At 41.4% G+C, this 22,761-nt stretch overlaps 2 protein-coding genes across 9 annotated transcripts in view; one reads left to right on the plus strand and one right to left on the minus strand.

Moving 5' to 3' along the window:
- Window positions 1-18,803, minus strand: part of LOC125135574 (24-hydroxycholesterol 7-alpha-hydroxylase) — an 81,000-nt gene extending 62,197 nt beyond the window's left edge. For 2 of the 4 annotated variants that reach the window (XM_047795841.1, XM_047795836.1), the window contains exons 1-5: window positions 18,333-18,801; window positions 11,433-11,568; window positions 6,780-6,954; window positions 4,367-4,516; window positions 3,048-3,141 (exon numbers count right to left, since the gene is read on the minus strand). In XM_047795841.1, coding sequence (XP_047651797.1) covers window positions 3,048-3,141; window positions 4,367-4,516; window positions 6,780-6,954; window positions 11,433-11,568; window positions 18,333-18,509 — 732 coding nt within the window. In that variant the 5' untranslated portion in view covers window positions 18,510-18,801. Of the gene's footprint in view, window positions 1-3,047; window positions 3,142-4,366; window positions 4,517-6,779; window positions 6,955-11,432; window positions 11,569-18,332 lie in introns of all 4 variants that reach the window. The other 2 variants (XM_047795837.1, XM_047795840.1) reach the window with 2 other exon arrangements.
- A 128-nt stretch (window positions 18,804-18,931) lies between these two features.
- SLC25A27 (solute carrier family 25 member 27) overlaps window positions 18,932-22,761 on the plus strand; it is a 31,634-nt gene continuing 27,804 nt past the window's right edge. For 3 of the 5 annotated variants that reach the window (XM_047795829.1, XM_047795830.1, XM_047795831.1), the window contains exons 1-2: window positions 18,933-19,280; window positions 21,765-21,956. In XM_047795829.1, coding sequence (XP_047651785.1) covers window positions 19,175-19,280; window positions 21,765-21,956 — 298 coding nt within the window. In that variant the 5' untranslated portion in view covers window positions 18,933-19,174. Of the gene's footprint in view, window positions 19,281-21,764; window positions 21,957-22,761 lie in introns of all 5 variants that reach the window. The other 2 variants (XM_047795832.1, XM_047795828.1) reach the window with 2 other exon arrangements.

The following is a 22,761-nucleotide window of genomic DNA, read 5'->3' on the forward strand; positions in this document are numbered from 1 at the left end:
AATCTGGCCCCAGTCCCAGTGCCAACATTCCTAGCTACTAGGCTACATTGCCCCTTAACTCTCATAGAGCAGAGATTTACAGAACTGAATGCACCTGAATGCAGTGGGTTTCCTTCAGATCCTACAACATGGAAAATAGCTATTACATCACTATCAAAGAAAATACATGATGAGAGACTGTTGCTACTACTTACAAAGGCGTGTGATGTTTCTAAAGTGATTAACCACTCTGATCCTCAGCTTTCTGGTTTTACTAACCCCCAGTTATTCTGGATATTAAAGTTGTTGTGAAAAATAAATGAGCAATGACTTGGTGAAATGGGTAACATCATGCCTGTCACAGAGTAAGCACATCATAAATGTCAGTGATGTCTTATTGTTCCTGCTTTTGTAATAATGGATTAGCAAATGTGAAAATAATTTAAGCATAAATTTCATGTATTACTGGTTTCTGTCAAACTTACAACGTAAGCTGTTATGGTATAAGATCTATAGCTCATGAAAAATCCTATAGATGTATTTTATTCTTTTGATAGGTTAGTCTGTGGCATAGTCTTAATTTTAAATGAAAATACTAGTTTAGCATATAGCTAGAATAACATGGGAGAAATCACTCATGTTAAAATGTGATAAAATTGTGACATGATAAAAGTGTGTATATAATATTTTTGAAAAATTTCTGCCAGTCTTTTGCTTAACTAGGCCATTAAAATCTATTTAGGCACTAAAAGACAAGAGAATCTTTTATCTGTTTCAGTGTACATTTAAAAAGAAAACTGTGGGTAGAAAAACATACACTCTATGTGAACTGTGCTGGAGAAAAACAGAAACAAACTTTTTTTTTTTTAAATATAGTTTAGGAGTTCCCGTCATGGCGCAGTGGTTAACGAATCCGACTAGGAACCATGAGGTTGCGGGTTCGGTCCCTGGCCTCGCTCAGTGGGTTAAGGATCTGGGGTTGCCGTGAGCTGTGGTGTAGGTTGCAGATGCGGCTCAAATCCCGCATTGCTGTGGCTCTGGTGTAGGTTGGCGGCTACAGCTCCGATTCGACCCCTAGCCTGGGAACCTCCATGTGCCACGGGAGCGGCCCAAGAAATAGCAAAAAAATTTTAAAAATTAAAAAAAAATAAAGTTTAAAGTTTAAAAAAATAGCGCTCAGGAGTGTGCAAACTGAATTCTGTCCCCATCGAAAACACTGGTTTAGCTCCAGCAAAGTTCAAAATTTGTCTTTACTCAAATAGGGAGTCAGGATACCTATAAAGGGCCTCATTTCTTCAGAGTAAGAAAAAGAAATGCTATCGAGAAGTACTGTCAGTGGAGAGTTTTAACCCAGGCATTAAGAACCCTGTTTTCTAGGCTCATAGATGACAAATCTATTTGAGCACAACTTCTATACACACATGCCTTTACCTCTAACTCCTGAAAAATAAAGCAAACAAAATGTGTGTTTGTCTGGATCTCTTTGTAACACAGAATCCTTAGCTGAAACATAGTTTGTCAGCAAAGGGCATTCATTCTAGGATGGCTCACTATTCCTTTTTTTCAGGAGGGAGATCCCAAAACATTCATACACTCCTTTTTTTTTTCTGAAGTCACCTTCCTCTCCAGTGTTAAGCAGAGTTGTCTGTGACAACACATACTGTCATAACTACAAGCCAACAAAAATGCTTGCTATCATCCTTAAATACTAACACATATGAAGTGATTATGTTCAATGATAATAACAGTGATAAACTGTTGGATAGTCCTTACCATGTTCTAAGTGCTTTATACATATTGGTTCACTGAGTTTCAAACTCTATGAGGTAGGTAAGGAAACTGAGGCCAAAAGGTTCAGTACCAGGCCCAAGGTCATGCAGTGGTGATTGGACTTGAGCCCAGGCAGTCCAGGCCAAAGGAAGCCCAGTCTTTGAGGGTGAGTCTAGAGAATCAGGTAGTTTTTAAAAGCTTTCAGAGATTTGAATGAGTGGTCAGGGCCAAGAGCCAGTCTTCAGCAAGCATCAGAACTACCTGGAAGGTGTATTGAACCACAGATGGCTAGGTTCCCAGGGTTTCTGACTGACTGATCCCTAGGCAATGGTGGTCCCATTCGTCTAGGGACCACAAGTGGGGAACCACAGATCCAGGATACTTGGGACACTGACTCTCGGTGCCCTGTTTTTTACATTATACCGCACTATCTCCTTGCATTTGAAGAAAGATATAATTAGCAGGGGTGGCCTCAAACTATTCAGTCATAAAGAAGAAAAAAATAATGCCATCAGCAGCAACATGGATAGAACTAGAGACTCTCATACTAAGTGAAGCAAGTCAGAAAGAGAAAGACACATTCCATATTGTATCACTTATATTTGGAATCTAATACATGACACAAATGAACCTTTCCACAGAATAGAAACAGACTCGTGGACTTGGAGAACAGACTTGTGGTTGCCAGCGGGTTGGGGGAGGGAGTGGGATGGGCTGGGAGTTTGGGGTTAATAGATGCAAACTACAGCATTTGGAGTGGATGAGCAATGAGATCCTGCTGTAAAGCACTGGGAACTCTATCTAACACTTGTGAAGGGATATGATGGAGGATAATGTGAGAAAAAGAAGGCATATATATGTGTGTGTGTGTGTCTGTGTGTGTGTGTGTATACTGGGTCACTTTGCTGTACAGCAGAAATTGACAGAACATTGTACATCAACTATAATAAAAATTTTTTCTTAAAAGAACAAAGTGACTTTGTCCAATTTTCAATAACTCCCACCTATCACCATTAACACAACCAATGTAAAATATACGACTCAATAAAATCTCAGACTTCAGTTTAATTTTGTTGTCTGTCACCTAGTTTTTTCTCATGTAGCATAGGATTAATACCTACCTCACTGTGGTAAGGATGTAATAACAAAACAATGTATATAAATCTCCAACACAGTCCCTTAGCACCAAAGTGGGATCTCTCTCATATCATGATTTTTAGCACAACTATTTTTTAACCATTATAGTTTATGACTGTTTTCATCTCATGTATTTAGCAAAACAACTAAGAAATATTTACCTGGGAATGATCTTTTGCAGATTTGTATGTTTTTATATCTGGAATGTTTTTCTCAAAAAGCGCTAGAAGCCAGTTTTTGGATTTTGACCAGTTTCTAGGTGAGGAAAAAAAAATTTTAGAAATGAATTTGAAAGCACTTTAGAAGTCATGGGACACAGCAGAAAGGGGGCAATGTTGACAGAATGTGAATGATTTCTCTAAATATCTTCTTCATTTTCAGCTGGAACATCATGAGAAATCTACCTTCAGACTTAATTAGTCCACAAGGAAAATTGCGGGACAAGGCATCAACATTTTAGTATCTTTTGCAAATAAATGTTTACATTCCTAAAGGATTGGCATTGAATAAGAAAACAGGGCTCAGGAGTTCCCATCACGGCTCAGCGGTAACAAACACAACTAGGGTCCGTGAGAATGCATGTTCGATTCCTGGCCTTGCTCAGTAGGTTAAGGATCTGGCATTACTGCGACTTGTGGTGTATATTGCAGATATGGCTTGGATCCCACGTTGCTGTGGCTATGGCTGTGGCCAGCAGCTGTAGCTCCAATTCAACCCCTAGCCTAGGAACTTCCATATGCCACAGGTGCAGCTATAAAAAGACCAAAAAAAAAAAAAAAAAGAAAGAAAGAAAACAGGGCTCATGACATGCTTGGTCTACGTTTTTGCTCTGGCTGTGGTCAGGCGCAGGAGGGCCCGGTTGCTGGCTTAAGTGAGGTAAAGCAAACTGGCTAAGAGTTTTTTCACCTTTTTTGGACTAGTCATTGTAGACCAGCTGCCAAGAAACTAAAACATAAATGTGTTACACTGCAATCCAATGACTTTGTGAACTTTCATCTGCGTCACCTCTGAGCAATGCTTTTGACCACGCCCACTTCTGCCTCAGAGAGAATAAGGACCCCAAGTCTGATCCTGACATGGGTCACACTTGATGATGCGGCCTGGCTCTTTGCAGGAGCAATGACCGTGATAATAATAAGCTGTAAATGGCATCAAAAGCGCTTCAAAAGAGGTTCGTCACGTCATTTTCATCGTCCCCCCACCCCGTCTTGTTTTTGTTCCTCAAAATAAGAAAAAAAAGGAAATGATGCATCTCTCTTTTCCCGTTCCTCCCTCAATTCACACACACACACACACACACACACACACACACACACACACACACAAACACACTCACATCCCTAACTGGTCACAACAAATAAGCTTCTGTCTCTTCCACTTGGACTGCTGTCATATCTGCTTAGCACAAAGAAATGAGAGAATTGTCTGAACAGCCAAAAGGAGCGTGGTCAGGACATTCATACAAGATACAACTTTCTACCTTAGGAGACGTTCTGGCAGCTGGGACCCATACTCAAAACCTTCATCATAAGCTTGAAAGTGCTGATGGAACTCCCGGATTTTCCTCTCGTTTGTGGGAAACAAACCTTTTTTAAAGAGCACGTTCACTGTGACCGGGTAAAGGAGATGCCTACAAAGAAACACACGAAACACGTCAGAGCCAATGATCAAAGAAGAGACGCACAGGATACAAAGGGAGGCGGTACTGAAGAGCCATCTACTAGGGGTAGGGAATAATACGTGATAGATTCTTTGGAGAAAAAGTCACTCTTTTTTTTTTTCTTTTTGCCTTTTCTAGGGCCGCATCCGCAGCATATGGAGGTTCCCAGGCTAAGGGTCGAATTGGAGCTGTAGCCGCCGATCTACACCACAGCCACAGCAATGCAGGATCTGAGCCACATCTGTGACCTACACCACAGCTCATGGCAACGCCAGATCCTTAACCCACTGAGCGAGGCCAGGGATCGAACCCGCAACCTCAGGGTTCCTAGTCGGATTCATTAACCACTGAGCCACGACAGGAACTCTGAAAAAGCCACTCTTAAGAGGTTTTAATATTTGTTCCCCGCAGTCAAGTTAACTGAAGGGTAACTGAAATTGTGGTCTTAATTATCTGAAGATTTTCAAACACTTTCAAAGTAAATATTATCAGATCTCGACCGATGTGAGATGATACACAGAAACAGATTCAAGACAATTTCAACAAGCATTTATTTAGCCAACAATGACAATAACTGAGATCCAGTCCGTACCTTTGGACAGAGGCCAAAAATCACCAAAGAATCAAGGGCGATATCAGCCACCCAATTTCAAATATCTCCCAGGATCCTACAACTCTGAATTATAACATATTGAAATACAGTATCTGTCATCAGTAAGTTTTCCCTCAAGGGAATAAAATGATCACTGGGGATATTTAAGCAAAAGAGCAGAGATCGTTACTATGTCCCAGATTAGTAACACCAAGAATGGTTTATTCCATTTTTATTTACCTTCTCTTCCTCACCGAAATGTCTCAGGATCTCCTTTCCCCAGAGTTTCAAAGTTATTCAAGAATTTACTTTGTTTTCTTGTAGATCTTGGGCATGCTAAAAGTCTGCTTGGCTGCTTGTTTTTGTTCTTATTTTTATTTCCTCTCTCTCTCTTTCTGGACATCGAACAAAATATTAAGTGTTCTGTTTACAAATCAGAACAGGTGAGTCCTGACTCCCGCAACTCAGTATCCCACTGAAATGGAAAAATGCCTCACTGGTAACTTCAATTTACCGAATCCCTCTATGCCTGTAGGGAATTTTGCTCACCGCTCCTGTGCCCAGTCCTTATATCTGCCAAAAGGTTCCAGAACAGGGCTGAGTGCTCCCGGGCTCCCCTCACTGTCCTTTCCTGCCTCACTTGCCTCTCAGTACCTCCCCACTCAGAGGGCCCTGGGCTATCCTGAGGTCCAGGACGACTGCCTCAAACACCTTGTCAGGTCTCCCCCAAATCTCCTGGACACTTCTCATCTACTTTCTGATTCTATCTTCTTCCCTGTCCCCTTGATGTCCTCTTGTTCTCATAATTACAAACTGCACGAAATGTTTTATCGAAATTCTGATGGATGCATGACAATTTTAAGAGGTAAATCTATGAAGAGAGTACCCAAGGGGCAGTTCCCATTGTGGCTCAGTGGTTAATGAATCCAACTAAAAACCATGAGGTTGCAGGTTCGATCCCTGGCCTTGCTCAGTGGGTTAAGGATCTGGTATTGCTGTGAGCTGTGGTGTAGGTCGCAGACGCAGCTTGAATCCCGAATTGCTACGGCTGTGGCATAGGCTGGTGGCTACAGCTCCAATTAGACTCCTAGCCTGGGAACCTCCATATGCCGCGGGTGTGGCCCTAAAAGGACAAAAGGACGGAAAAAAAGAAAAAAAAAAAAAGAGAGAGTACCAAAGGGAATGACAAGGGAGAAATTATTGTAAATGTGTTAAAATGATTATCCTGGCTTATTTGCTTGCCTTAAAATTGAGAGCTAACTGAAAATTACCCACTAATTAGAATCTAAAATATTAATATAATCTTTTAATTGCCTAGTTAGGGAGACTTTATTAATTCACCAGGTAATTTTTTAACTTAAAAATGTTTTTTCTATAGTTGATTTACATTGTTCTGTCAATTCCTGCTGTACAGCAAAGTAACCCAGTCACACATCTATATACTCTTGTCTTTCTCATATTGTCTTTCATCACGTTCTATCACAAGTGGTTGGACATAGTTCTCTGTGCTGTACAGCAGGACCTCATTGTCTACTCATTCTTAATATAACAGTTTGCGACCACCAGATAATTTTTTGAAGTGCAACTTTTTTTTATTCCAACCCCCCCCCCACAACATTAAACAATAAGGCATGGATTTACCTTACTAGGTTATTCAGGTCCATGGTTCCATGAGTGCCTAAATTCTCCAGCTGTTTGTGCAGTTCTTCAGTCAATTGTCCAGTGAATTGATACAGGTTGAAAGTCCCCATTTTCCCTTTCATCATGACATAAAGTTTCTCATGCAGTTTTAAAAAGATGTTCTTTGGAATTGATGCTATAAACAGAGAAAACTATTTTCAAAAGAAGCAATGACTCCTTGAAGCAAAGAGTCAATATACGGCAATATATTATTTGATCAGCAGGGATTAGAGCCAAAGTTTGTCTAGTACATAAAATCACCTCCTGCAAATAAAAGTGGGTGACGATTCAACACAGACTGTGAGACAGTGTATGGTAATTCATTTTAAGGGATTGTCCATATGTGGCTGATTGAGAAAGCCTTTGGGGAGTTCCCTCTGTGTCGCAGTGGGTTGAAGAATCTGACTGCGGCTTGGGTGGCTGCAGAGGCATGGGTTTGATCCCCAGCCCAGCACAGCAGGTTAAAAGCATGTGGCACTGCAGCTATGGTATAGGTCACCGCTACAGCTTGGATTCAATCCCTGGCCTGGGAACTTCCATATGCTGCAGGTGTAGCCAGAAAAGAAAGAAAGAAAGAAAGAGAGAGAGAGAGAGGGAGGGAGGGAGGAAGGAAGGAAGGAAGGAAGGAAGGAAGGAAGGAAGGAAGGAAGGAAGGAAGGAAGGAAGGAAGGAAGGAAAGAAAAGAAAGGAAGGAAGAAAGAAAGAAAGCCAGCCAGCCAGCCAGCCTTTGGGAAACACAAATCTAGGGATTTTCTTTCATGTTTAAAACTTTTCATTGACCTCCTATCCTTAAAAAGGTTTACAAGGACTTCTACCATCTTTCTAGCTCTCCAATTGTATTTCCAGCCCCTTCTCCCTCCAAATATATACTCCAGGTATATTGAAAATGGACACTCTTCTACACATCTCAGCATTTTCATGAGTGGTTCTATCTGCTCAGAATGTTCTCTACTTGACCACCCTCACCCCAACCCCCCGACACCAGCTACAAGCTATACATTTCTCCTGTTAATTCCTTTCCTCCTTCAAGTGTCTTCCTAAACACCACTTCCTCCAGCAGGCCTTTTCTAACCTCATGCATAGCCTTGGCCCCAGTGTTTCCTTTCCCTTAGGGGTAGGGTTTATGCTCCCTTCATGAGCAGGAAGAGTGTTTCAACTCATTATTCCTTTCCATTTTTTCTTTAAGCCTCTTTTAATGCCTTCAAAGTAAGTTTTTCAAAAAATAAATCATATAATTTTGCATTTCATCATCTTATTATGTGTAGGTTAAATTTTACACAACTCAATGAAAAATAATTTTAAATTTCCTAAGCATACATAATCTCTGTGATAGGAGGAATGGAAGCTGGTTCAAGCATAAATATTAACATAACATATTTTATCTGTTAAATAGAAATATTTAAACACGAGAGCCCCCGGGGGAGGCAGAAGTGAAAAAATTGATCATTTTCATAGACTTCTCTCTCTCTCTTTTTTTCATGGCCACACTCACGGTACATGGAAGTTCCTGGGCAAGGGATGGCATCCGAGCCACAGCTGCTGAACTACACCACAGCTGTGGCAACAATGGAGCCTTTAACCCACTGTGCAGGGCCGGGGTTCGAACCCGTGCCTCCGTAGCAACCGCTGCAGTTGGATTCTTAACCCACTGTGCCACAGCAGGAACTGCATCTATATACTTCTGATCGGTGAATAAATTGGCATATTTTTCTGAAGGAAGATGTTAATTTACAGATCAAGAGCCTTCAAAATGTTTATATTTCTTTGATCTGGAATTCCATAGTCTAAATATCAAGAAGCACTGGGAAACCTGGACAGCTGCATGCAAAGCAATGAAATTAGAACATACCCTCACACCATGAACAAAAATAAACTCAAAATGGCTGAAAGACTTAAATATATGACAGGACACCATCAAACTCCTAGAAGAAAACATAGGCAAAACACTCTCTGACATCAACATCATGAATATTTTCTCAGGTCAGTCTCCCAAAGCAACAGAAATAAGAGCAAAAATAAACCCATGGGACCTCATCAAACTGAAAAGCTTTTGCACAGCAAAGGAAACCAAAAAGAAAACAAAAAGACAACTTACAGAATGGGAGAAAATAGTTTCAAATGATGCAACCGACAAGGGCTTAATCCCTAGAATATATAAGCAACTTATACAACCCAACAGCAAAAAAAAAACAATCAATCAATGGAAAAATGGGCAAAAGACCTGAATAGACTGTTCTCCAAGGAAGATACACAGATGGCCAGCAAACACATAAAAAAATGCTCAACATCGCTGATTATAAGAGAAATGCAAATCAAAACTACCATGAGGTACCACCTCACACCAGTCAGAATGGCCATCATTAATAAATCCACAAATAACAAGTGCTGGAGGGGCTGTGGAGAAAAGGGAACCCTCCTACACTGTTGGTGGGAATGTAAGCTGGTACAGCCACTATAGAGAACAGTTTGGAGATACCTTAGAAATCTATACATAGAACTTCCATATGACCCCGCAATCCCACTCTTGGGCATCTATCCGGACAAAACTCTACTTAAAAGAGACACGTGCACCCGCTTGTTCATTGCAGCACTATTCACAATAGCCAAGACATGGAAACAACCCAAATGTCCATCGACAGAGGATTGGATTCGAAAGATGTGGTATATATACCCAATGGAATACTACTCAGCCATAAAAAAGAATGACATAATGCCATTTGCAGCAACATGGATGGAGCTAGAGACTCTCATACTGAGTGAAATGAGCCAGAAAGACAAAGACAAATACCATATGATATCACTTATAACTGGAATCTAATATCCAGCACAAATGAACATCTCCTTAGAAAAGAAAATCATGGACTTGGAGAAGAGACTTGTGGCTGCCTGATGGGAGGGGGAGGGAGTGGGAGGGATCGGGAGCTTGGGCTTATCAGACACAACTTAGAATAGATTTACAAGGAGATCCTGCTGAATAGCATTGAGAACTTTGTCTAGATACTCATGTTGCAACAGAAGAAAGGCTGGGGGAAAAATGTAATTGTAATGTATACATGTGAGGATAACCTGACCCCCTTGCTGTACAGTGGGAAAAAAATAATAATAAATAATTAAAAAAAAAAGAAATCTATACATAGAACTTCCATATGACCCCACAATCCCACTCTTGGGCATCTATCCGGACAAAACTCTACTTAAAAGAGACACGTGCACCCGCTTGTTCATTGCAGCACTACTCACAATAGCCAGGACATGGAAACAACCCAAATGTCCATCAACAGATGATTGGATTCGGAAGATGTGGTATATATACACAATGGAATACTACTCAGCCATAAAAAAGAATGACATAATGCCATTTGCAGCAACATGGATGGAGCTAGAGACTCTCATACTGAGTGAAATGAGCCAGAAAGACAACGAAAAACACCATATGATATCACTTATAACTGGAATCTAATATCCAGCACAAATGAACATCTCCACAGAAAAGAAAATCATGGACTTGGAAAATAGACTTGTGGCTGCCTGATGGGAGGGGGAGGGAGTGGGAGGGATTGGGAGCTTGGGGTTATCAAATACAACTTAGAATAGATTTACAAGGAGATCCTGCTGAGTAGCATTGAGAACTATGTCTAGATACTCATGTTGCAACAGAACAAAGGGTGGGGAAAAAAAAGTGTATACATGTAAGGATAACTTGATCCCCTTGCTGTACAGTGGGAAAATAAAAGAAAAAAATTTAATCAACATGTGATATCAATGCATGCAACAAGAAATCATCATCATAATCATCATCATCATCATCAGGCTATTGGTCAGCCTGGAAAACAAAGATTTTTTTTGGTCTTCATGCCAAGAAATGCACAAGAAGTAGCTGTATGAAAATGAACTCAAGAAAGAAGCAAAAAGTGGGGCAAGGAGAAAGAAGCCATAGATGGCAGAAGCCAGCACAGACATGTTAAAAACAGAGAAAAGAACCAGGCACAGAATGAATCAGCTTTACATTCTTGGGAGGCCAAATGGCCTCAGAAAGCACATTCGCAGCCTGGGAGGAAATAGAGGCAGAAAATTCACAGGGGAAGCCTGCTGACAAATTCTGTCCAACAGTCTCTCAGGATGGAGCAAGTAAAGGCACCAACTACATGAGGCCAAGCCTCACTTACCTTAACAGCCCTAGAGACTATGCCAGGAAATGCCATAGTAAAGAGCGTACGAAGCTGTGCAATTCTACTTTCAAGAAGCAAAGGAGCAACAGGAGATCAAGCCAAGAGCTACAGCCTATGGAACACTGCATACATAGCAGCAGGACAGGGAGTGACATTTTGGGAGCTGTAACAGCACACAGATTCCAATATTTTCCGAAGTAAATGAGGTGACCTCATCTCTTAGGCATGTCTGATTGAGATCCAAACACTTGAGGTTGCCAATAATTTGCTTTTCCATGGCCAAACTCATCACATGCTCTTTTCTTCCTTCTATCTCTACTCTAAAGAAGAAAATAATGGGCCCACATCATTCCTAATAGAGGATTGAGGATGTAATTATTAACCTAAGACTGCTCTTGGATTCCAATGTTGGTTGTCTAATGAACTATCTGAAAAGACTGTTTACCTGTACGATAGACGGGATTTTGCACGGCTAGTTCAAAATTTACTTCTTTGGATTTTAGAAACACATTCATTCCCTCTTCTTCGGTAACAAAAGTCATCCGGGTACCCATAGCCAAGACTGTAAATATTGGTCCATACTGAAAGAAAACACATACATACAGATCATATCAGGAAACATTTCCAATAAATAGGTTACAGGACCATGAGTTATGCTTAAGACAGTGTCTGTCAAGGACCCCAAGGCTGAAGTAAGTTACAATCAAGATAAAAACTATTATGATTATATACAGTAGTTAATCATAAATGTTGACTTATTGAGCAAAACATAAATTACATAAATCCTAATTTATTCTGCTGTAACACTTAACCTTCCTTTTGATGATGTTGGTCTTCACTGGCACCTTCCTTTCTAGTAGTAGGAAAGAAGTTATATCAAACACCATGATACCTGGACACTGTTTTCAAGATATCGATGGGTTATCAACAACCGATAGCTGAACTTTGTTCAAAGAAAAGATATATTGCTGTAGCTCTCGCTGCAGCTCAGTGGCTAAGAATCTGATTAGTAACCATGAGGATGTGGGTTTGATCCCTGGCCTCGCTCAGAGGGTTAAGGACCCAGCGTTGCTGTGAGCTGTGGTGCGGGTCACAGATGTGGCTTGGATCCTACGTTGCTGTGGCTGTGGCTGTGGCTGTGGCTGGAGGCTTTGGCTCCAACTGGACTCCTAGCCTGGGAACTTCCATATGCCGCAGGTGCAGCCCTAAAAAGCGGAAAAAAAAAAAAAAAAAAAGATACATTGCTGACTGATTCTACCATGAATCTGAGGTCACTCAATAATGTCTTGGAGTCCTCCCCAAAGTTCTCTAATGTTCACTTTCTCACTTTCCCAAATGACTCTCACCTGTTCACCCTGTCCAACCCTCTCCACTCTGAGTGTGTGTTCCTGCTTTGTAACTCACTGGAAAAAATGAGCACTCAGCTTCTCACCACTGGAGCTTGCCAAGAACAGGACCCATGTGTACCTACTCTCCAGGCTTCCCCTCGGTCAGCACAGATGGTGGGTCTTGTGCCTGTGAAATGTCCACAAATGTCTCCTTCACTTGTGTCATGGATTCCCTACTCTCTCACTCTCTTTGTTCCATCAATTTTGACTTTTCCATCAGACTACTCCTAGGAGCCTACAAACATCCTCTAGTGTGGAATTTGCTTTCAGGGAGTCCACGACGTCATTGGGAGAAAAATATATCATTATTTTCCTTGACCTCTGATTACCATTTAACATTTTCTTTAATTACGAAGAGAGGCAACCAACCACATGAACCTTCCCCATGACTCTATCCTCAAAAGAACTTACTGTTCCAACTATCCTTTCTTAGATTGGGTGTCTGTTTCGCACCCATTTATCCTAGGGCCAACTTATTTGCTTTACTTTCTTCTTCTTGATGCTCGGCTTTGGTGGCCTCACTACTGGGTAAGGATGGCCCCCTCAGGTCCTGCCAATTCTTAGAGCCAAGGGCTCAGCCAATCAGGAGCATGCCTTTCATTTGGACATTAACCCATCTTGAGTCTATATCCTCAGCCTCCTCCCTAACTAACTCTCATACACCAAGCCAGCATTTCCCCTGCCCTAACTCATCCCAGGGATAGGCACCAGGCACCCAGAGACCAAACTTCTAGCCCAAAGCCATCAGAAATTATTCAAATTGTCAATCCTAAGTTGTGTTCCCTGCCCTGACTTGCCTCTCTAAGGAAACCCCAATAAAGGCTCTGACCTGGGCTTTCTCTCTCTCTCTCTTTTTTTTTTTGTCTTTTTTTTTTTTAGGACTGCATATGGAGGTTCCCAGGCTAGGGTCGAATCAGAGCTGTAGCTACCTGCCACAGCCACAGCCACAGCCACATGGGATCCAAGCCACATCTGCGGCCTACAACACAGGTCACAGCAATGGATACTAATCAGATTCTTTTCCACTGAGCCACATTGGGAACTCCTGGGCTTTCTCTTGCTGCCATCTTCTGCCTCCTGACTGACGAGGTCCTTTCTCCTGTGGTCTGTGTGGCATGTAGGGACCCCCACCTTGGACCTGTGAGTATAGTAATCTTCCTTCTGAGCCTCATTTCCTCTCATGGTTGCACTGACTTTCCCTTCCACATCCAACATGTGCATTCTTAGAACAACCACCCGTACTTTGCTATCCCATTACAGTTATTATAAACATCTCCAAATATCATTTATGCTCACGAGTACTTCAACATTACAGTCATTCCTAGACCTGCGCCAAATCGCACTTGACATACGTTGGATGCCATCGGGCAACTGTGGGCCCAGTTATCAATGATCCCCCAAAGAGTGATGTCTCATTTTCTTCCATGTGTGATCCAGACATCTCCATTGCTTCTCACTACCCCCCCCCACAATGGTGTGTTAATTGATACTTAGAAGAGGAGTCATTTTAAATTTTTTTTTGTCTTTTTGCCTTTTCTAGGGCCACTCCCTCAGCATATGGAGGTTCCCAGGCTAGGGGTCGAATCGGAGCTGTAGCCACCGGCCGACGCCAGAGCCACAGCAACGCAGGGTCCAAGACACGTCTGCGACCTACACCCCAGCTCACAGCAACGCTGGATCCTTAACCCACTGAGCCAGGCCAGGGGTCGAACCTACAACCTCATGGTTCCTAGACGGATTCGTTAACCATTGCGCCATGATGGGAATTCCTTTTTTTTTTTTTTTTTTTTTTCATTTTAATTTCTTGTTGAAGCTGTGTTTCGATGAGAAGTCTTTTTTTCCCCCCACTGATAGTTTAATTTGTAATAGAAAGTCATTCAGGTCTTTTTTCTAAACAATGACCAAACTGATCTAACACAAAATAGACACCTCTTAAACAAAATCATAGCACCTATTTTGGGAGCTACCAATCCTTTTTTATAAGGTATAAGCTAGTACTCGGTTTTCAATATTTTTATCATCTGCAAAACTTAATTGAGAAGCAAAGAATAGGCTTATAGAGATCATGATCCCTCATATTTCAAATTATAATCATATTATGATGAATCTTGATCCTCACAGAGTATTACAAAATAATATATTTGAACTTTTCCATGTTTAAAGAAATACCGATTTAAAGACAGGCTGTAAGATACTTCAGGTAGTCCCCAAGCCACATAGCAAAATTCTAAAGTGCAGAAACTCTCATAAACTTATTTTACAACTCTCCAAAGCAACGGTCAAGTTCTAGGCCCAAGATCAGTGTTCCATTTGTACTCACAAAATTACATTGAATTCAATGAGAAGTCTTAACAATCCATTAGGAAAGTGGCCTTTTGGCACACGGGCCACACTGGAGGTAAGCTTGTTTGTCTCACTTGATGGCAACTTTATTTTCTAGTTTCTCAAGCCTGACTTGTTGGGGTCATCTTTGCCCCTTTTCATTCTTTAACACGTCGCATTCCTTCCACCAGTAAATCCTGCTGCTTCCAACCCTCCGAGATGGATCCAGCCACTTCTCAGACTTCCACTGCAATCACCACAGTGCAAGCCACCAAGACCTCAAGATTGAATTCCTTCAAAAACCTCTGAATTATTTTCTTGCTTTTAATTTTATGTTCCTGTTTTTAACTGAGTGGCCAAAATGACCGTGTAAAATTTAAATCAGGAGTTCCCGTCGTGGCACAGTGGTTAACGAATCCGATTAGGAACCATGAGGTCGCGGGTTCGGTCCCTGCCCTTGCTCAGTGGGTTAACGATCCGGCGTTGCCGTGGGCTGTGGTGTAGGTTGCAGACGCGGCTCGGATCCTTCATTGCTGTGGCTCTGGCGTAGGCCGGTGGCTCCAGCTCCGATTCGACCCCTAGCCTGGGAACCTCCATATGCCGCGGGAGCGGCCCAAAGAAATAGCAAAGACAAAAAAAAAAAAAATCTAAATCAAATCACCTCACTCCTCTGCTCAAAACACTTGAAAGGTTTCTCTTTTCACACGAAGTTACAAATGCACTTAATACTTTGACCCCGGTAATTTACTCCACAGATACACTTGCACACCTAGACATGATATTTGTTGCCACATTATTGATGGTAGCAACATTTGGAAAACAAACCTTGTCAAATTTTAAGTGACCGTGTAAGTGAACTATGAGTCAAGGAATACTTTGCAGCTTTTACAATAAATGCAGATGCTTCTCTTTCTGTGTAGGATGAGAGAGAACCTATGAACCAAGGATCTCACTGGCAACTAGGAAAAGAGGGATAGATTACAAAGATCATATTTTAATGGTATCAGAGAACAGGAGAAACAATAAGAACTAAATGGACTAAAACTCCACAGAGGAGAGACTGGTGTAGAAGGGGAAAGATAATAGGTCACTATTGATATCCCTGGTGCCATCTTTGAATTCCGGGTATGGACTGAAGGTCAGGACTGCAATACGCAAGCTTCAAAAAATCTATAGGTAGGAGTTCCAGTCGTGGTGCAGTGGAAACGATTCTGACTAACATCCAGGAGGATGTGGGTTTAATCTGTGGCCTCGATCAGTGGGTAGGGGAATCTGGCATGGCTATATGGCTGTGGTGTAGGCCAGCAGATGTAGCTCCAATTTGACCCCTAGTCTGAGAACCTCAATATGCCACAGGAGCGGCCGTAAAAAGCAAAAAAAAAAAACAAAAAAAAACAAAAAAAAAAACTACAGGTGAAAAGAAATTTAATGGTCAAATTAAACACTAATATTAGGAAAAAGACAAGCTTGCCTGTGCTTGCCACTTTTATTCAGCAATACAGTAGAAGTCCTACTGATTTTATTTGTGCAAGAAAAAGGGAAAAAAGGGCATAAAGATCAGAAAACAAGGAGTTCCCTGGTGGCTCAGGGAGTTGAGGATCCAATGTTGTCATTGCTGTGGCTCTGCTTACAGCTATGCTATGGGTTCAAGCCTTGGCCCAGGATTTTGTGCCTGCTGCAGGTGTGGCCAATAAATAAATAAATAAATAAATAAAATAAATCAGAAAACAGGAAATAAATGTATCTATTTATAGGACATATTATGTAGGGATACAAATCCTAAGAAATCTACAAAATAACTAATAAGTAAAATTAGCAAGGTCACAGGATACAAAGTTAATATACAAAAACAATGTATTTTTTTATGCGTCCGAGGGATAGCACTGAAAAATAAAAGTAAAGACAATTTTATCTACAATAACCTTAAGAATATAAAATACTTTAGGAAAAAATTAACAATCACAGGCAAGACCCTATCACCAAAAACTATAGAATATTTCCATAAGAAATTATAGAGCTAAATAAATACAGCATTCATAGATTAGAAGACTTAAAATCATTAAAAAGTCAATTCTCTCTCAATTTTTCTATAGGTTTAACAAATTTCTAATCATAATTCCAGCAGGTACCATGGAGATTGACAAACCACTTCTAAAATGCATATTAAAATGCAAATAATCTTGAATGCCATATCAATTATGAAGAAATATGAATAACTTTTACTACCTGATTTAAAGACTTGCTATAAAACTATAGTATTTAAGACAGTATAGTATTAACAAAGGAGTAGTCATATAAATCAATAGAATAGGATATAAAGGCTAGACATAGATCAACACACATGTGGTCCATTAATTTTTGAAACCTGCAAAGGCAATTCAATGACAAAAGGAAAGTCCTTCAAGAAATGATACTGGAACAACTAGACATCCAGATGAAGAAAAAATGAACTTCATCCCCTAACTTTACAAAAAAATTAAATGTATGTGGATTATAGGGCTAAATGTAAAATGTAAAACAAAAAACCTTTTGGAAGAAAATAATCTTTGTGACCTTGCTTGACCTTCTGAGGCAAGCTTTTAGAAACATTTCTTAGGATTCTGAGGCAAGCTTTTAGAAACATTTCTTAGGATTTATCAAAATCATATATACCTAAGGAAGGCTGTAGGAGACAAAAAAGTATTTCTTTAAAAGATAACATTTTTCTTCTATCAAACTAGCAAGATTCATGGTATCTATTGTAGGCCAGGATATGAGGAGCTAGGCAATCCCCTACACTCAAGAAAAGGGAAAGAAAACAAACAAACAAACAAAACAGAAAAGGATTCTTACATCCTTTTGCAAAGATAACACAATAATATAAGCAATTTAATGTCCTTTGGGCAACTTCACTTTCAGGAATTTACTGTAATGAAACAATCAGGTAAGTGCACAAAGTCCAACCGCACAATACAAACACACACAAGAACTACACACTCGAGAACGTTTATTGAAGCATCGGTTGAAGTAAAGAGAAAAGTTAGCAGTAACTCATATACTATTTTTGAGAGATATATTTAAAAGCTATTTTAAAGATAGAGATATGTACTGCAATGATTACTAACATTCTTAGTGTGCAGTGAAAACGGATCTCATCATTACCAAATAATAACATCAGCTGAAAAAACAGTGCCCATTGTATTTGTAAAGACCAAGTTTGCAAGCAATTTTTATGATAGCCTGATGTTAACTCTGATTTGGATACTAAATTATTAAGTGCTTTTAAAATTGAAATTAGTTGTATTACACTTTTGTCTTCCCAAATCATGTAAGCATTCATTTAGTTAATATGTATATACTTAGGGTTTGTTTTTTTAAAAAACTATGTTGAAGTAACCAGCACATTTAAATTAATCTCTATTTCCAAAAAGGCAGCGCCAAGCAGCGTAGTATTTCATAACTGATAAAATCTATTTCTTTCGAAAAAACTTGTATAAGACATTGTTGATTGTTAGTTGAGGAATTAATAAATGGCTAGATTGTTTAATTGGGGCAGCAGGTAAGCTCCCCATGTTCCAAAATTGCACTTGAGATTCAATGGAAAAAAATACAAAACATTGCTTCTTCCAGAAACCCCGCCTGCTAAGGCCACATACCTTGATTCTTGCTTTCTCTATAAATTCTAGAGGGGCTTTTCCAAATTCAAATCCAGCTCCAATCCAAGGAATCCAGCCCCCTATGCACGGGGGTCCACGAAAGTTCTTCCACTGAAGGAATAGCAAAAGAGTAACACAACCTAGTATTATAATCACTGCTGGGGAAATGAATTCCATGGTTTTTGTCTAGCACGTCCCTGAATCAGAGAAGCGAAAAGACCTGCTGCCTTGGTACTTGTTCCTTTTGTCTGGAACAGGGCATCCACCGGTCCTCCTAAACTTTCCGCCATTACAACTTTTGCGGCTTTGTTTGGCTTCCTAACTGTAGTCTCTTTCCCCGCCCCAATTTTTAGGTAATTTTTGCATCATCGCTCCCTCCCACCTCCACTTTTCTTTCAAGTTCTGTCCAACCCGGAAAGAAGGCAGAGGCTGAACCCAGCTAGAGCCTGGGCAGAGGTGGAAAACTGGCGCTGTTGCCATGGAGACAGAAGGAGCCGGCGGGGCTGGTGGCTAGTTTGCTGCCCTGGCTAGCTCGTAGCCAATCAGAGAACTCAGTCCGAAGGGGCTGAGCCGCGCGGACTACATTTCCCAGAAGCCTCGCGGGCTTCGCGTTGTTTTCCGCTCTCCGCTGGCTGGGCTGCTCAGCTGTATGGCTGTTGAAGCCTGTGATTGCTAGGGTAGCTGCAGGTTCGCGGGACCAGCCTGGCCGAGCTGCGCGAAAGAAATGGTCCCCGCCCCGCCGCTTGCTGGTTAAAGAGAAGCCGCCCTGGCTGGGTGGCAGGCCAGCCGCGGCACGGGGCGCGGGCCGGTGGGGGCGTATCGTCCTCCCGTGCTGCTGCTGAATGTCGGCTCCAGAGGATGAGGAGAGGCTCCTGCCGCTCGCCCAGAGATGGCCCCGCGCAAGCAAGTTTCTCCTGTCCGGCTGCGCAGCCACCGTGGCCGAGCTAGGTACCCGGCCTGGGCCTCCCGCGCGAGTCAGTCGAGGGGTCGCGCAAGGGTGGGGGGCTGGGCGGGCGGCTGCTGCTCTCTCGGTCCACACCTGTCTCCGCGGGCAGGTGTGGCAGGCTGGGGGGCCAGGGCAGCCTAGTGAGGAGGAGGGATGGGAGATCACTAAGGTCTCTTCCTTACAATTTCGTCTCCATCGGGTGCGCTTTTGAGCCTGAGTGTGTCCTTTTAGAAGCCGCCTGAGCTGTCATTGCATAGAAATCATTTTCCCTTTCGTGAGGCTGACCTCTTTAAAACCACAGTCCACTTTCCATCCTTATCGAAATCACCTCTGTTATTTATATTCTTACACACCCTCACGCTTTTGTTGCCTTTTGGGTCCAAGTTGTGGACCCAGGTTGTGGGACTTAAGTTCTTTCTTTACCTGTCCCTATTGAGCATCCATTCAGGATCGGCCAGTTGACCTCTTTGAGCTGAATTCATCGATACTGTGTTTACCTTGTCTGAGAAGTTAATGTATAAACGCTAAATCCAAGGCAGGGCACCCATTAACTGCGGCATTATTAAAATGACGACGGTCCTGGGGACTATAGAGATGGAGTTGAAAAGACCTAGCCCTGACCTTCTTACAGGCTGGTGGGGAGACATGCAGAGATAGACTATCACATTATGCTGCTTATTATGGTGAAGGTGTTATTCATATCATAAAAGCATAGCGAATGAGTAGTTATATCCCATAAGCAAGTCAGAGAAAACTTGAGAGGCTCCATAGAGCGGAATTATGATGCTCTGACATGAACAGGTGGTGTTTCTTTCAAGGATTTTGTGAGTGCCTGTGTTTCCCCTGCATAGGCTTTGCTGTGCGTTTTAAAATTACCTTTTCATTTTCTTGCCCATTTAAAAAACAAAAGGCAATCGCTTGGATGTGTTAATCATTTGTAAAGGTCAGTTTGTTCCGTTGTAAAATGAGTTTACCTTTTATTTCCAGCAGAGCCAGAACATGATCTGTTTTGCCCTTTGTGCTCCCTATTTTGCCCTTTAGACCCTCTATTTTTTTTTCTTTCTCTTCTCCCACAACTGATGGAGAAATTTTATTTTCACTGTTTTTGCTGAAATCCAAGTCATGAACTTAAAACAAATTTTTTTAAAGCAGATTGCTAAATGACTAGGTATATTTCCAGGATTTTTTTTAACCCAATGTTTCCTCCTGGGAGCAATGGCTTTTGTAAATGAACATTCCTCCTGTTAAAAATTTGTGGAGAACGGGGTGGGAGGGAGAGGGCTGGGGATAAGAGGCAGGGGAGTCAAAATATGAGATGGTTTTGAGTACAACATAATTTAGGATCAGAACCTGAGGTATTATTTAAGTAACCAGCAAGAAAACCACAGTTATTTTGAGAAGCAAAACCTATGCTAATACAGAGGTGCCTGTGTCTTAAGACTGTTCAGGTTTCATAGGTCAATGAAGCATTGCTTGAATTCTCTATATGCACACTCCTTATATTTTAGGAAAACTATCAGCAAGTTATTAACTTTTCCAAAGATGAGGGGTAAGATTTAATATTCTCTTCCCCCCCAGTCTCTGTTCTCTTGGAAAAGTCCTAGCTGAGGTTTTGGATCAGGTGGTGGTAACTGAAAGACTTATGGAATGTCACCGAGTTCATGAACTCATCTGAATCATTGTGTCTAAAAGTTAGGAAGTTGACCTTCCTTTGTGAGTCAGTTAGCTTCACTCTGTTTCAAGGCAAAAGGTCTATCTCTAATTTGAGATGTAGTCTTGAAGAAAAACATTTTTCAAGTACAATTGGTATTTGTAAGGAAGCCATGCCTAAAACTCATCAGAGCTGGAAAAACAACTCAACATATGCCTTAACCGAGGGAATACAGAGCATGCCACCCTCGGATATAAAAGACACGATAAACTCTATGTTGCATCTTCTGTTTCTCAAATCTCAGGTCAGGGATGCATCTGCATGGGAATGTCACCCATGAAATGGTAGAATTCAGCTTCATCTGGCATTTTTTAAGAACCTGCCATAATTAATACAGTATTGTAAAATGGCCCTTAATCAAGGTTGTAGTCCAGGGGACATCACAGACTGTGGATACCTGAATTTATTCCCTTTGAAAAGCAAAACCTGAAGGCTAAAGTAGATCTTGCGACTGAAATGTCCGACCGAAAGAACGCACAGCTTGTCACTTTTTTTCTTCTTTCTGGTCCTCCAGGGCTGCTTTGGGACAGTGGTTCTTAAATTTAGGAGTGCGTTAGAAAAATCAAGTGATTTCTAAACCCCTGTGAACCTACTGAGACCTCGTAGGCATGGGGCTAGGAAGCCTGTAATTTTTAATAATCTCCCTAGCTGAGTCTGATGTAGGCTAAAATGTGAGACTCACCCATCAAGGGGTGACTAAAATATAGGTCCTGTGATTTTTAGAATGTGTGTTTCTCTGAATGCCATGGCTTTCCCCCTTATTTTGTTTTGTTAGCAACCTTTCCCCTCGATCTCACAAAAACTCGACTCCAAATACAAGGAGAAGCTGCCCTCGCTCGGCTGGGACATGGTGCAAGAGAGGCTGCTCCCTATCGGGGCATGGTGCGTACAGCCCTAGGGATTGTCCAAGAGGAGGGCTTTCTGAAGCTCTGGCAAGGAGTGACACCTGCCATTTACAGACACATAGGTATTTATCTTGAGTCTAGCTGGTAAGTTTGCGAAGAGTTCTGTGTTTGTCTCCTCTCCTTTCCTGTTGAGCTGCGTCCAAAAGCCAGCTAGTTTTTTTCTTCTACTAATGTGATCAATGAATCTATAGACTCTCAACTACCAATGGTTCTAAAGGAATTATAGCTTTAGAGTTTTAGACATGCACACAGAAGTACTTAGAGATGGACTGTCATGATGTCTGTAATGTACTTTAAAATAATTAGGCAGAGTTCCTGCTGTGCTTCGTGGGTTAAGGACCTGAGGTCGTCTCTGTGAGGTTGTGGGTTTGATCCCTGGCCTGGCTCAGTGGGTTAAGGATCCGACATTGCCATGAGCTGTGGTGTAGATTGCAATGTGGCTTGGATCTGGTGTTGCTGTGGCGTAGGCCTCAGCTGCAGCTTCAAATTGACCCTAGCCCAGGAACTTCCATATGCCGCAGACGTGGCCATAAAAAATAAATAAATAAAATAAAAATAAAATAATTAAGCAAAAAAATAAAATGAAACCAATATAGTGAAAACCTGCGCAACCGATAAATCTCCATGATAGATATGGAGAGAGTTGTATTATTCTTCTCTACTTTTCTGTGTATTTGGACATTTTCCTGAATAAAAAGGTTTTTTTTAAAGAAAGAAAATGAATAATTGATTTTTTTTTTCACTTGAGGAATGTTAAACACAATATTTACTTTTTTTGTTTGCCTTTTTGCCTTTTCTAGGGCCACTCCTGCAGCATATGGAGGTTCCCAGGCTAGGGGTCTAATCGGAGATGTAGCCTCTGGCCTA

This window comes from Phacochoerus africanus, chromosome 9, assembly GCF_016906955.1.
Source record: "Phacochoerus africanus isolate WHEZ1 chromosome 9, ROS_Pafr_v1, whole genome shotgun sequence".
NCBI lineage: Eukaryota > Metazoa > Chordata > Mammalia > Artiodactyla > Suidae > Phacochoerus > Phacochoerus africanus.